The 14,592-nt window shown below is 51.3% G+C and overlaps 1 protein-coding gene across 1 annotated transcript in view; it reads right to left on the bottom strand.

Moving 5' to 3' along the window:
• The window catches only part of CD101 (CD101 molecule), a 16,816-nt gene extending 3,082 nt beyond the window's left edge, over positions 1 to 13,734 (bottom strand). Inside the window, exons 1-8 of the mRNA XM_009865356.1 lie at positions 13,332 to 13,734; positions 12,017 to 12,433; positions 9,170 to 9,265; positions 8,461 to 8,844; positions 7,293 to 7,676; positions 5,943 to 6,347; positions 947 to 1,210; positions 48 to 121 (exon numbers count right to left, since the gene is read on the bottom strand). Coding sequence (XP_009863658.1) covers positions 48 to 121; positions 947 to 1,210; positions 5,943 to 6,347; positions 7,293 to 7,676; positions 8,461 to 8,844; positions 9,170 to 9,265; positions 12,017 to 12,433; positions 13,332 to 13,734 — 2,427 coding nt within the window. The remainder of the gene's footprint in view (positions 1 to 47; positions 122 to 946; positions 1,211 to 5,942; positions 6,348 to 7,292; positions 7,677 to 8,460; positions 8,845 to 9,169; positions 9,266 to 12,016; positions 12,434 to 13,331) is intronic.
• Between the last annotated feature and the right edge of the window lie 858 nt (positions 13,735 to 14,592).

Genomic DNA, 14,592 nt, shown 5'->3' on the forward strand with positions numbered 1-14,592 from the left:
CAGGTGGCTGAGAGGTGTGTGGCGGGCAGGTGGGCACCCTGCAGTACGCAGTGCAGGGTCACGTCCTCACCCACCCTCACTGAGATGCTGCGTTGGGTTTCCTCCAGCCGCAGTTTACGCTCTGGGAGAGGATGCAAGCAGAAAGAAACATATGTGCTGCCACAGTAGTACTCCTGCCTGTACCCGCAAAGTGTGGAAGGTTGAAATGCCCTCTTGCAAAAGCCTCTACAGGTCACCCACAGGTCCTTTGCTCCTGTGACTCATTTTCCCTGGGGTTCTTCCCCTTCACCATCATTTCTGTCCCCTGCTCACAACCCTCTGCTTTAATACTTCCCACCCCCTCCAAATAAGTGTTAAGGCATCCTCTGTACCAAAAGCTATTCAGGAAGCTGGAATTCTCTGATCCACTTTATTTAAGACTGTAATCCATAAGCCAAGCAAGGCTGACAGCAGGAAGAACTAAGCCAAGGAGACCCACCATGCACGAAAGCAGTGCAGTGCCCAAGATGGGAACAGCTGGGCCTCCAGGCTTGTTCTCAGCAGCAATTTGCTGCAGGGTAAGGAAAACTAAGCACCTTGCTTGAGGACGCTCAAGAATACCAGGAAAGGTGGTTTTCTCTATTCACAGTGCTGTACAACCAACAAAGTGCACCATGTGTTGGAGAGAAAAGAAAATGCCATGATTCACTTCGTTATGAAGCATTAGACATCATCTGCCAGTGGCAACAATACCAGTTTGGTTGGTTTGGAAGGATGTGGTAAATCCTCCCCATTGCCCATTTCCCTTTGAGAGGCACTGACATCTGCATACCTAAGTCTCAGCTCCAGCAGGAGCTGCTGTTTCTCCTAAGCCCTGTCAGCTTACGAGAGCCCTAGCAGGGGCCCTGCAACGAATTGATCTAACCTTCTCCAGCGGCACCTATATAAGAGAGAACCACCTGCTTACCTGGGAGCTTGAACTCCAGCGTGGTCCCTCCCGATGCTCCCTCTCCAAGTTTGTACCAGCCGTCTGCCAGCCAGAGCCATTCCTCTACCATGCAGTAGTACCTGCCCTGGTCCCCGGGGTTCGCAGAGAGTATCCGCAGCCAGAAAGTGTTGCTGGACACCCTTTGGCTCAGGAAGCGGGACTTTTGTGCAGGAGAGCTGAACTGAGCTCCGTATTCCAGAACGCTGCTGTAGTCGGCCCTTACAATTTGCAGGGCTCTTGCATCTGCCAGAGGAAGAGGTAGGAGGTACCAGGTAACAGCAAACTGAGAATTATTCTGAGCGGACATGATCCTGCACTCGATGGCTGTGTCAGCACCACCAGCAATTTCCACAGAGCTCTCTTTTTTAGCCACTTGAAGCTTGCTTTCTAAAATGGAAAAATAAAATAATTATGCCAGCTGCAGCTGCCAATACAGGGATGCTGGCAAGGAGAGATAAGGCTGGCCTAAGAAACCCCCTGAAAGAGGAGGAAAGAAGAGGCTGCTCAGAGGATGAAGACCCATTAGGGGATGCTGGAGCAAGGTGAGTGAGGAAAGCAAATCCACACACTTTTATTTGAACAGGTGAATCACTGGGTGCTACTGGGCAGGGGAGTAGCAGAAGAAGCACCTGTGGGATGACAGGGCAGTAAACAGGGGGATGGAGGCAGAGACCATGTTGGAGCTTCGAGTCAAAAGCTCTGTCTGAAGCAGAAGTGTCTGTCTACCACTGCTTCTGTCGGCAGGCTCACACGTAAGTGACAAAACCAGCCCACAGCTTTGGAAACTGAACAAGTGTCTTTTATCTCAGAGAGACTATAGAGCCTGCGTGGGTTTCACTAGCAGCCACCACCTCAGGTGTTTGCTGTGGTTATTAATCGTAAACCACATAACACGGTCCTGAACATCCACTGTGACTATATCCACTGATCATTCAATTGTACACAGTTGCTCTCCACATGTCTGTGCTGCTACTGATTTCAGGGACTCCCGTCCCACCACACATCACCTGTTGCTGGTGCTTTTCCTTCTCCTCCAGCAGCAGAAAGGTTGCCAACTGATCTCTTTGAAGGGCCTCCAACCATCTGCATTTCCCCTCAACCCTCCCCTCCATGTTGAGACCCAGTCTCTGTCAGATGGAGCCAGCAGTCATGTGAAGGAGTACACAGGGATATCTACCCGTTGGTAGACAGTAGTTACTCAGCAAGAGACACCAGCAAAGTATCTTAGCGTCTTTCTTGCATATGAGCTGAGCAATGGGACCCCTTGTGCTGCAGAGGCTGTGGGCAACGGAGGCTCCTTAAGCTCAATGCCTGGATGCTGGTTCAGGGACGGGCTGTAGAGGACAGGCTGAGATGCCCCACATTGCATCTCAGCCCCCTGTTCTCAGCCATAGGCTCAGAAGATTGCTCTTCTCTGCAGCACTTCCCTGGGGGACACAGCAGCGGCAGGTTATGGAGAAAGCCTGTCCATCAGGAGGGAGCTGCAGCTTCTCCCACAGGGGCTGATGAGGAAGAGGAACACTACAGGAGAAAGTCCACATGCTTCCCCCTTTCTTCAAGCATTTCTTCTTGAAGCTCAAGGAATCCACTTCAGAGACCACCAGTCTCTCTTGAGACCAGTCAATGCAAAATATCCCAATTCATGCCTCTAGACATCCCTGAGCATTGCCTCTGACTCATCTCATATTTGCCAACAAAACGTCCATGTTTGCATGGACTTAAGCTGTTCTTTTCTCTTTGCAACTTATTGCTCTTCCTCCCTCTTCTCTCCAAATTGCAGACAGACAGGTTTTTGCCAAAAGACTGTCGGTTTGCTCCACAGCAGGACTTGCACAAATCCCAATATCTGCTTACGGCCTCACCTTGGTGGTGAGAACTTCAGAAGCCACCCCTTCATCAGGAGGTCTGGGACGTGGCTCTTCTCAAGGGACCAACAAAGTGCTGTCCTGTATTTCACAGTGCACATTTGCTGCTCTGGAGAAACAGGCAAGGGAAAGAAGCAGAAGAGATGGGAAAGCAATCACTCTAAGCTGTGCAAATTCATCAGATCCACACACACACACAGACCACGCAGACTTGAGCACACTTAGGAACCAAGATGCAAGCTGATGTCTTCTAACTCCAGTATTTGAAAGCACATGCAGCCCAGAGCCAGTTCTAAGGGAGCACAAATATTCACAGAGGGACACTGGAGATATTGAGAAGCTGTCTGAGGACAGTCCTGGGCCACCTGCTCTAGGTGGCCCTGCTTGAGCAGAGGTTGGACCAAATAACCTCCAGAGTTCCCTGCCAACCAGCCATCCTGTGTTTCTGTAACAGGTGAACTGATCACACTGATAAAAATAAGACACTTGGTTCTTAACTTCAGCTGCTCGGTACAGAGGAATACCACTCAGACATTCTGCTTAAGTCCAGGATCTTTACTCAGGGACACAGGAGTGAACTCTGCCAAAGGGAAAGAAAAAACACAACGAGGTATTTTACATGGAGACTTAGTTCCTGCTCCAAAGGCCACACGAGAGGAGCAGGCAGGACCAGGCAAGGTGGTGGATATCTGGGACAGCCTTCCCATGTCAGACACATAGATGTGCCTTCCCCAGCTGCAGCTAGGTGGAGAATGTGCCAGGAGAGCAGCCCCATTGCTCATCACAAGAAGCTCTGCCATCTGTCCCAGCAAAAAACAGCTTCAGGAAAGTCAGCTGTGGGGGCACACTGGACCAAAACCTTCCTCCAAGTGAGCTCCTCCCAACGGTGCTGCTGCAGTCAGGGTCAGGAGGGTAAAACGCAGGAATTTTCCCCAAGCCCAGAGAGGCTGCCAGCACAGGAGACAGCAAAATGCCGGGGGGGAGGGCCTCTCGCTTGAGTATGGCACCAGAGCTCCAGAGAAGAAAAAGCTACTAAAGCTCGGAGACGAGCTACAGGAACCACTGCTGTGAACACTCGACTTTGATGAGCAAAATTGCTGTTATGCTCTTGGAGAAGATCACCTCGAGAGCCCAAAAGGGCAGAGCATCTGCCTGCTTTTTCCTTTAGCACAGAAAGCCATGCTGCTGTTTTTCCTTTCATTTTCCATTTAATTAACTAAGCTGAGCCTCTCACTGCCCATCTCTCTGTGAACCCTGCCTGCTGATGCTGTGCTTTCTGCCTGGCCCAGGAGCAGTGGAGCACACAGAAAGCACACACATTGCTGCAGCAGCCCATGGGGGCTCGCTCCTGAGCCAGGGAAAGCTGTGCTGAGAGGCTGATGGGAGTATCTCCACTAGGTTTGGGCAATATCTGCCTGCTAATTAGGGGAACCCACCAAGAGTCAGATGCTGATCTACCTAAGCCAGAAATGGAAAAGACCTGTCCTCCCTTCCCCTCCTGTTATAACCTCTCATCCACGTCCGTCCCATCTGAACCTACAGGCCAGATGCACAGGGGCATTTACACTCCTATATCACCAGCTGACACCAAGTGGTAAATAAAGTGCCAAAGCAAAAGTCAAAAACTCCAGTATCTCTACAGGCTTCAGCCATAAGATTTTATACATGAAGAAACAGGCTGGTGATTTTCATTATTTGCGGTTTTATCTCATTCTATTGCTACTAGAGCTGATTTCCTTCCCAGACTACCTTCCCAAATATCTCCTCCTCTAGCCTTGCCTTTCAGGGAGATGCTACTTAGAGCCAGCAGCCACCTCCCACTGAGCATCACCCCCTCCCAATTCCTACCATCTTACAGTGTCTTAGTACCCAGTAACAGCTGCAATACATCTGGAGACAAACATTGTAATACTTTGCTGCTCCACTGCTACCGTCTCCTCCGTATCAACGGTCTACAATCGTACCTACTCATCTTAATGCCATTTACACTACTAACATACGCTCACATACACTGTCTGTTGTCATCCCTATCCTCAGTACCATCCAGCAGACCCCCTGCCTCAGCTGGCTGTAGCTCCTGTATATTGTGGAGCACTCCAGCACCCAGCTCTGCAGGGGCAAAGAAAGAGCAGCAGCAGAGCAGGAGGTAGAGCACCACGGAAACAAGCCAGGAGAGCCAAGGAAATGTATCAGCTTATGCTTCAGCAAACCCTTCAGCTAAAAAATACTGAGAACGTGTAACTTCAGTTCACTGAGTTATGATCCCAAAAATTCAAGGATTAGACAAGGAGCACTTAATGTGTGAAAAAAGAGCAGGAATTCTCCTCTGATGGTAGAACAGACATAAGGGGAAAGCAAGCTGACAGCGCTGCTGCCAAGGATAGTGGCAGGGAGCAGGCACACGACTGGCTGGCTGGGGGCTGTGGTGTGTTTGCAACATCTCTCTTCCATAAGTGGACGAGGCTCCCTGCGTGATACTGGCAGGCATAGTGGCAGCGCAGATCCTGTCTGCAGAGGTGGCCATCAAAAGGAACCCTGGGCAGGACTCCTGGCTGTGCAGCCCAGCTGTGCCCGAGAGGATATACCTCCAACCCAGAGCCCATAGCACCTTGGAGCTCAGTGCTGGCTCCCAGTATGACAGAGAGCCCTGGCACTTTCTCAGCAAACCTCAAGTACACCAGGGGACACAGACATATCCCAGCACAAGCTTCAAGGGCTGGTCTCTCTTCACAACCTTCCAGAAGCTCACATCATGGGAGGCACCTCATGCCCCCAGCAATCAACTAGGCTCCTTGTCGGTGACTACTTCTTCCTAGAAACAAGGTGTAAAATCCTAGTGACAAGGCTGATTCCTGTATGCTTGGTATAATCTCTAAACAAACACACATTGCTACTCCTCAACACCAGATTTGCCTCCATGAGTGTTGGCAGGAGCTGTGGGTGCTGAGGAAGAAAGAAGACATGCAGCACCACTTCACATGGCCCTAGGAGGTGACCCACCCAAACCACTCCAGCCATAAGTGGTCTTGGTTGCCCCTAGTCAAGTTTTGTGGATTTAAAGTTGCAAAAGGAGAGATCCCTGCTAAGGAAGTGCCTGTGGCACTGCTTACCTGGAAGCATCACTTTTATCCCCACAGCATTGGACTTGACAGCGGCTGCCGGCTTCCCCAGCGGCAGGGTGCTCCTCCTCCAGACCTCCACCTCACACTGGTACGTCCCCTCATTGGCAGCTGTCACATTGTGGATGCGCAGCTTGAAGTTGGTTGCAGATTTTATCAGTTGAGCTTTCCCCTGGAAGTGTGGCTGCGTTGCCCCCCAGGTCACAGTGCCATTAGGAAAGAGCCAGACCAGCTCATGGTAGTGGCCGGTGGGTGTGTTGGGCTGGAAGAACCACCCCATGGACACTGGCACCATCTCGAAGGCATAGCTGGCGCTCACTTGGCAGACGAGTTCAAAACTCTGTCCGTAACTGATGATGGCAGTTCGGCTTCTCAGCGTGGCATGCAGACCAAGACCTGCTCAGGAGGAGAGAGCCCTTGGTGCTGGGACAGAAATCCTGCTGCGTGCCACCTCACCGCCACCATTCCCATGCAGCGCCATCCCTGCTGTCCCAGCCACTATAGCCCCACGGTGGCCAGCAGTCTCGCTGCTCCTCTGCCGGTGCTACTCTCCCCAGAGTTGCACCATGTTCTTCCAGCCCCACATGGTCGCCAGCCCTCTCATACCTCATTCTCTCACCTCCAGAGAACCCCATGTACCCTTCTTCTCAGGCTTCCCAGTTTCACCCCATGGCAGAAAGCCAGAGATCCCCTGCTGCTGCCCCCTTTGCTGCTTCTTTCCGCTCTCCACAAAAGCCTCACAACTCTTGTGGTCCAACAAGCGATTTCAGGCATGCCGCCCAGCAATAAGCAAGGGAAAATGCCCTAAATCACAGTCAAAAGCTCTCCATAAAGGCACCCATTCCAGCAATCAAAAGAAACAATAGTGTGGGCATTGCACACCACGGAGGTTAGTGGCTCCGTGTTCAGACAGGAGGGCAGAAGAAGTGCCAACACCAGAGGTGTATCTCTGGCAAAAGTCATGATACAACTCAGTAAGTGCCTTCACTGAGCTTAATTACTGTAATTATGCTGCTAAAACAGGTATTTTGTATTTCAAGTTCAGGAGACAATCAAAAGATCTGTTGTGCAAGCCACTGCGTTTCACGTCTCCAGGCATTTTAGCTGTTGTGCCCCACTTGTGTCTCCCAAAACATCTTGTGTAGGACTCAAGCACCCTGCTAGAAATGGGGAAAATGAAGCACTTCAGGGCCAAGTGATCAGCCCCTAGGGCACCCTGCAGCAACATCAGAGCTCAGGGCACAGCAGAACTGTCTTGCCTGCATGTGTCCACCCACTTCTCTAGCCTTGCCTTCCGTGTGTCCAGCTTGAAAGCCCAGAAACAGAGGTGGCCCAACTCACCCATGGGGCTGACTGTTACTGCTGTCTCCCCTTCCTCTGTCCAGCTCCGGCCTTGGGACCACTCCGTTGCTTTGCACCCGTACCGCCCACCATCGCCCTCATCCAGTGTGTTGGGGATCACCAGGGTGAAAGCGCCAGAGCTCACTTTCTCCAGTCGGAGGCTTCCCCGAGTCCTGCTGTCTTGGTAGGTGCTGCCAAAGCTCAGGGTGCCATCTCGCTCCATGGTGGCCACCAGCATACGGGGACCCGGGTGCTGCGGTGGCAGGTGCCACCACCGCACGGACACAGGATTGGTCGCTCCTTGAACCTCGCAAAGGAAGATCAAGGCATCTCCCGCCATGACCTGCGGCGTGCTGGTGGACACAGACAGGCGCATGCGGCTCTCTGCAAACAACAGTTACTGAATGGGAGGGGTTGTGTTCCTCAAAGAAAGCCAGAGATACGGTGGCATTAAACAGAGAGATTAGATAAATCTTGACATTGGAAAAGGAAAGGAATCATCTGAAATTTTCAGCTAGCCTTTTCTTATAACTTTGGAAAAAGCTTTCTAAGGATATATTTTCTCCTTTTTTAAAAATCTTTAATGTCTTTCCTGTTTATATTAACGGATGCATAAAGAAATACTTAAGAAATAGAATCCCAACAGACAACTCCTGCAACATCAGAATAGCCACTGTCTAGCTATGACAAGGAAGTCAAGAGTCTCCCACACATTTTTCTTAGAGCTCTTTCTCAAGAGTCATCTCTCCAAAACAGAGAGAGCACGCTGATGGAAATGGCAATGATCTCCCCCATCCAGAACTACCCATTCTGTTGGGTCAACCTATGACCCTCAGGAGTAGCAACAGGTTTTTCTCATAGTTTTTTGTACCAAAGACACAAGAGGACCCAACTTCCCCAGAATTCTACCTACTTGCCCCAAAACTTGTTGCAAAGAGGCTGAGCTAAACATTTACATTTTGTTGACAGCTGCTGCATCTGTCATGTTAATGCTTGCCAGAGCAAGTGCTTTTCCCAATATTATATTACAAAATCTATGGCACAATTGCACTCTTGCTGCAAGCAGCAGGTGTGTTAAACCTGTCAAGTTAAGGCCAGATTTGAAGTGTTCCCCAGTCAAAGATCATTGCAGGCTTACACAGAAGACTTGACATTAGGATTTACTAACCTACTGGCTTCACATTGACTTGGATGCCTGATGACAGATTGGTCTGGATGCTGTCAAAGTCTCCAGGAGTCTTCATCTCCGAAACAGAGCAGTGGTATGTGCCATTGTCCTGCAGCCCCACCTCATAGATGGTGAGGACATAAACCGTGTTGCTTTGCTTGAATGCTTGGAGCTTCCCCAGCTTGGCTCTCTCTTCATATGCTTCCTCCAAAATCAATACCCCATGTGGGTCAACCCTGGCTACTTGAATACTATTGAGGAGCCAAAGAACTTGGAAATTACTGCTGCTGCTCTTCTGGGATCCCACAACACAATTTAGTTGTAAGGTATCTCCTTCAGCAAGCGACCTTTCAGTAGCAGTGATGTTCACAGAGAGATCTCTGCCTGTGGGCAATCAAAAACAAAGAGGGTGCTAGATGGCCCTGCCCATGCTTCCCTCCCACCTGGCAGCACCGAAGGCCGTGCAGAGAAAAATGGGAGGGAATTCTCTATTGAAACATTTTCTTGCATTAGAAAAGTTATCAGTATAGAAAACTTTGCCCATGAGGAGACAGTTGCCAACTCCAGGCACTGAGTAGTCACAGGTGGAGGAAGCACCGACCAGAGCCCCAAACTGCTGAGCTCCCCACTTTGAAGCAGCTAACCCCACCCCAGAGCAGAGAACCCGCTGCGGCAGCCTCAGACCACAGCCACTGCCTGCTTAGCTCACGTATCCCAACCAAGGGCTGCTCAAACTCAGAGGCATCAGCTTCTCTGGAGGGCTGCTGCATCTTGCCTCCTGGAGCTGTTTCGTGTAACAATACCCCTTAAACCAGAAAGGGGCACAAAGAAGTTTACCACTTAGTGGTGTTTTGAACTCTACTGTCTGTGGTGGGAGAAGGTGTGTGGAGCATCCAAGCTGCTCGTCTGAATCTGATGCTGCTGGTCCTGCCTGCTGCAGCCCTCCCTGCTGTGAGATGTGGGCAAGGGATACTTTCCAAGTTGGAGAGGTTTGGGGTTAGTCCCTGCTAAAGCAAGAACTGTCAAGAACTGTCACAACACAGGGAGGTTGGAGTGAAGCAAAAAGAGGTGAATACCCTCTAGTCCCTGTCCTGCCCCCCATACCAGCTAGCAGCAGCTGCCAAGCAAAGAGGGTTAGCACAAAGTCATCTTCCCCTTGGCAGACCCTCTTGGGTAGTCAGCCAACATCTGAGGTAAGGACCCTGTCTCTGGGTCCTATGATAAGATTCACTTTCCTCATGTGCTAATGCCCCCTGGTTTCTAGCATCAGCCTGGCTGGAGAGAGGCTGCAGGCAGAGACCCACAGTGTGTCCCAAAAGCCTACACCGTGACCCCACAGAGCAGTGGCATGGACAAAAAACAGGAGGTAGGGCTGTGCCCTGGCTCCCTGGCTCACACTAGTCCATCTTCCTGGGTCACTGCAGTGCTCCCTGCCCTCCCAGTGCTAACAAGCAGGGCAAGGTTACGTGCTGTAGTTTGGAGGCAAAACAGAGCAGCTCCCCAACTGCCACTGGAAAGTCTCAAATAATTTATTGAAATCATTTATTGGACCCTGTAAATTTAAACCCTGGTTCATAAACAGTTTGTGAACAGGAATCTCAGCTGCTGCAGATATGTTTGGCATTCCCAAATATTTGCTGGAGAGTTTATAGAAACCGATGGAGCAGTTGTTCACGGTCAGAGCAGTCACCGGCTCCTGGTGCGATGGGGCGCTCAGCCTCACAGCCTGAGCTCTCACATGAGGCAGTGCAGGGAGACTCCAGTCCTGTAGATAAAATTTCTTTACTGAAAGAGTGGTGAAGCATTGGAACAGGGTGCCCAGGGACGTGGTAGAGTCACCATCCCTAGAGGTGTTCAAAAATCATGTAGACGTGGCACTTTGGGGCATGGTTTAGTGGTCACAGTGGTGTTGGATTGATGGTTGGGTTTGATGACTTCAGAGGTCTTTTCCAACCTCAGATTATTTTATGGAGGGTTTGTACACCCACCACTGTTTCCCCCCAAGTAATATCAGCAGCTCTAATACAATTACCATCATCACCCTTCTACCCTTAATGGCCACCCACGTGGCAAATACTAAACTCTGACAAGGTTCCTCTACTCCTAAACAATCCTATGGCACTGGTACCCAAAGCTACACACTACTGGTCACAATGAATCCTCTTAAACAAGCAGATGCACGGAAGCATTTGCCAGTCAGCCAGGTTTCAGGAACAGGACTCTGACAGTGGGAAACTACTTTCTCCCTCACCCTCATACCTTGTCCTCCTGAGCCACACAAAGGGTGCTTGGTCCTTGCCTGTTTCTTTGGTTTCCTGCTTCGACTCATCACCCTCCAGCAAGACAGCGGTTTCCCTCACCCCCCACCCCTGGCTCTGCAGCCTCCTCCATCTGTTCTGAGCATGGGTACGCAGTATACCACATCCCCACGAAGCTTTTCAGTGAGAGACTTGCTCCCATTTTACTCCACACTACAGTATATGTTAAAGGACATCATCTATGCTTGGCTGCTTTGAGGCAGAACTTGCTGGTCACAGCTACGCACGCATAGCTCAGGGAAGAGCAGGGTGAGGGACAACAGACAGCAAAGGGCTTGTGGCAGGAGGGATGGCAGGCAGGGTGCTCAGAGGAGTGGCAGTGTTATAATCATCCCAGGGAAGTAGGGACAGGGGTTTTCCCACCAGCCCTGGGTGAGGCAATGCAGATGCTGGGAGCCACGGGAAAGCTGGTGGGCAAAGGCAATGGGAGGTGCCTGGCAAGGACAGAGTGATGCAGGAGCAGATGGGCAGCACTGGCAAGGGGTTGTTTGTCAAAATTTCCTATTTTAATCCATCTCGTACATTGTAGCAGGTCTAAGCCTCCTCTTTCTACATACCTAATGCTACATTTTCCTAGATCATAAACCAGGGGCTTGGTGCATGCACTTCAAGGCACAGTCTAACCCACAGTCCCATTACCACCATATATGAACTACTAGGAAGAGACACACAGATGCCCTAAAAGACAGAAAAACCAGTTGGTCTGAAGCCCAGCGGGCTCTCATGACACCAGGAACAGACAAGCCACCTCCAGCAGACACCAAAGCCATGCAGCACAGGCAGTGCATCACCATGTCCCTTGGTACCTGTGGCCAAGGCACCACGACAGGCAGCTGACTGTTACGTATTTTGGTTTTTGAGACTTGTGAGACCCTCAAGGCAGTCTAACACCACCTTCTTCTGCATATTGGAGCTTAATACTGCCAAGAAGCCAGCCTGCTGCAGGAACATATTGCTTTCTCTGCTAACACCTCACATATGCCCACAAAGTTGCATGATTGCTGCCAACATCGGGGACTCATCTATGTGAAGCAAGAAGTACCAGTAGCTCCCAAAACAGGGGCTGGCACAGCCCCAAGCCCAGCCCATTCCCCTCAGTGCCCAGCAGAGGTGGTCAGAGTCCCCAGTGGGTCCCTGGACTGTGGCAGAGGCAGGCAAAGGCCACTGAAAACTGCTGCTACAGAGCCTTGAATGAACACAGAAGTTGGCACTAAAGTGTGAGTTTGCAAGGGCCTTACCCTGACTCACAACTGCCAGCGATGTCCTCCCTGTTTGCTTGCGGGAGATGTCCTTCCATGTCTCATCAGGATCCTCAATCCACTCAGCTGCCTCACAGTACAGCTGTCCCTGGTCAGACAGCTCCACTCCCCTGATGGAGAGCTTGTATGTGGTGTTCCCAACCTTGTTCAGCTGCACATCCCCCACCAGAAACCTCTGCATGTACGAGGGTCCTGGCCTCAAGGTGAAGTCCTTGGAGAGGGTGAGGACCTCCTCAGCATGGTGCTCTCCTGTTTCCTGAAGATGGTACCAGCCAACAGAGAGATGTGTATGCTGAGCAGTGGCCTTGGACACCTCACAGGTGAGCTCTGCTGCATCCCCTTCAGTGCGGGTGAGGACCTGGGGCACCATGGAAGCCGAGAGGGTGTCTGCAATCACTGAGCATGGGAGAGAAACACAAAGAGCAGCTGGTTGTGGGAAAAAATTGTCTCTTGGCCTCAGCTGGCAACCTGTTAGCCACTACAAAACCACAGTCAGGTCCTAAGGGATCTGACAGCGTAGGAGAAATATTTTTTGTAGGTGGTTGACAAGATTTCCATCAGCCTACACCAAGGTGTGAAGTAGTTAAAACCACAGCAGGAAAAAAAAGCACAGTGAATCTCTCTGCCATACCCTCTTCAGTCAAACTACAGGCAGTATTAATTCGGCAATGCCAAACAGATTAATGTCCAGCACGCCACAATCCCAAGTCCATGATGGTACACCATGAAGATAAAGGAGGGAACAGGAGTGAATACCAAGCTGAAGTACAATACCACAGCACAGACTTGATGGGCTCACAACAGGACCTTTCCCATCGCCTCTCCAATCCATTGTCTCCCCTCTTGCAGTGTTCTGCAGGAGCTGCTACTTCCCTCCATCTGTGGGTATCCCATTTGGGTCAAGTCCCACACCTTGACCTGAGAGAACACCAACAGCTAATCTACAAAGCCTGAAAACTCCTGTCCTTCTAAGTGCCTAGCTGTGAAATGCTACAGCTGCGTTGGGAGCTGAAACTGCAGTCAAACCATGGGACAAGCGGAGACTGGGAGGCAAAGGCCAGAGCAACCTTAAAGGGGACACTTGGGCATGCATACCTTGGTCACTCAGGGGGTAACACAGCAATCCCAGAGTGGGGAGAGAAGGAAAGTTTGTGCCCGTTAATCACTGTTTTGCCCAGCTGCCCCTCTGTCAGAGACCCAGAGATGAATACTTCTCCTCAGTGCAAAGGTGGGGGCAACAGAAACCTGCCTGTGACCCTGCCTGTCAGGAACAGGGCTCTCTTTCCAGACTTACCTGAGAGGTTTGTTTTGGCGCTGTAACTCCCAAAATACGTTTCATCAGTGTTGGGCGTGTGGCACTCGTACTCCCCGGCATCCCGGTCCTGCAGCTCGGTGATGTGCAGCAGGACGGCGTCCCCCTGCACCCGCTCCACGTAGATCCCCCGGCTGCGCACGCGCTGGGTGTAGATGGCGTAGGGGAAGGAGGGGTCCACGGTGCTCACGATCTGCACCTCTCGCTCGGGAGCCGAGGGCAGGTAGATGGACCACTGGAAGTTCTGCTCTGCTGGGCCCTGGTAGCCACTCACCTTGCACCACAGTGTGACGTGGGATCCCCTCACGCGGTAGAGAGGCCCCTTCTGAACAGTCACCACCCGCTGGCCAGTGCTCAAACCTGCCACCAAAGAGTTGGCACACATGGTGTTTGCAGGGATATACGCTACCCCAGGGCTGCATACTCAAACCAGCAGTGGGTCTGGGAGCGCACCAGACAACAACGTAATACTGGGAAGAATTGCTATGCCCTCCCATTCTTGAAGCATGAAGCCTAAGAGACTTCATATCCCTTGCAATGGTAAGAACAAGTCCTGTAATAATAAACCTCCAAACTTCCTTGTCTCTTAGCACACTGGGAGTCACACAACAGAGTCCAGAGCATCATGGCCAGAGGGCTGTTAAGCCTGTTCATGGCTGGAGAATCTCTCTCAGCCAGCTGTTCAGAGGGAGCAGCAACCAGGCTGAGATCACTGGAAGAAGCTTGTGATGTGTTAGAGAAGGCCAAGCACTTCGGTCTTGCACATGCTGGGTGCGGGGTGGGAAAAGGTGCCAGAGCTGACCACTGCCAGGGAAGGAGAAGCCAAGGGACATGGGGCAGCAGAGCAAACTGTCAAACTGGGTGCTGCAGAGGTGCTCCATGAATAGAAACCAGAGAGGGCATGGGAAAGGGGTCCAGCAGGAGCTCCTCAGAAGGCAAGGGGCACTGAGAGGCATCAAAGAAATCCCGTCATCAATAAATGGAGGAAACCTTCATTTCTGCCTCCAGAGGGTTTTGGGAGGCTATGGTCATCTGTGCCCCCTCCTCTCCTGCAGAGCTCCCAGTGGTGACATTCAGCTGTATTCTGGTGCCCAGCACACACAAGAGCAGAACACCCACAGGACATGGACACCGAGTCAAAAAAACATGGAGATTGGGCCAGGGAAGAGAGCTGGTGGTGGCACAGCCTAAGAAATCCTTAGAAATGCCCTTCCAAAGGAAGTGGGGGTGAGGTAAACCCCTC

The sequence above is a fragment of the Apaloderma vittatum genome, unplaced genomic scaffold (genome assembly GCF_000703405.1).
Source record: "Apaloderma vittatum isolate BGI_N311 unplaced genomic scaffold, ASM70340v1 scaffold11222, whole genome shotgun sequence".
Lineage (NCBI taxonomy): Eukaryota > Metazoa > Chordata > Aves > Trogoniformes > Trogonidae > Apaloderma > Apaloderma vittatum.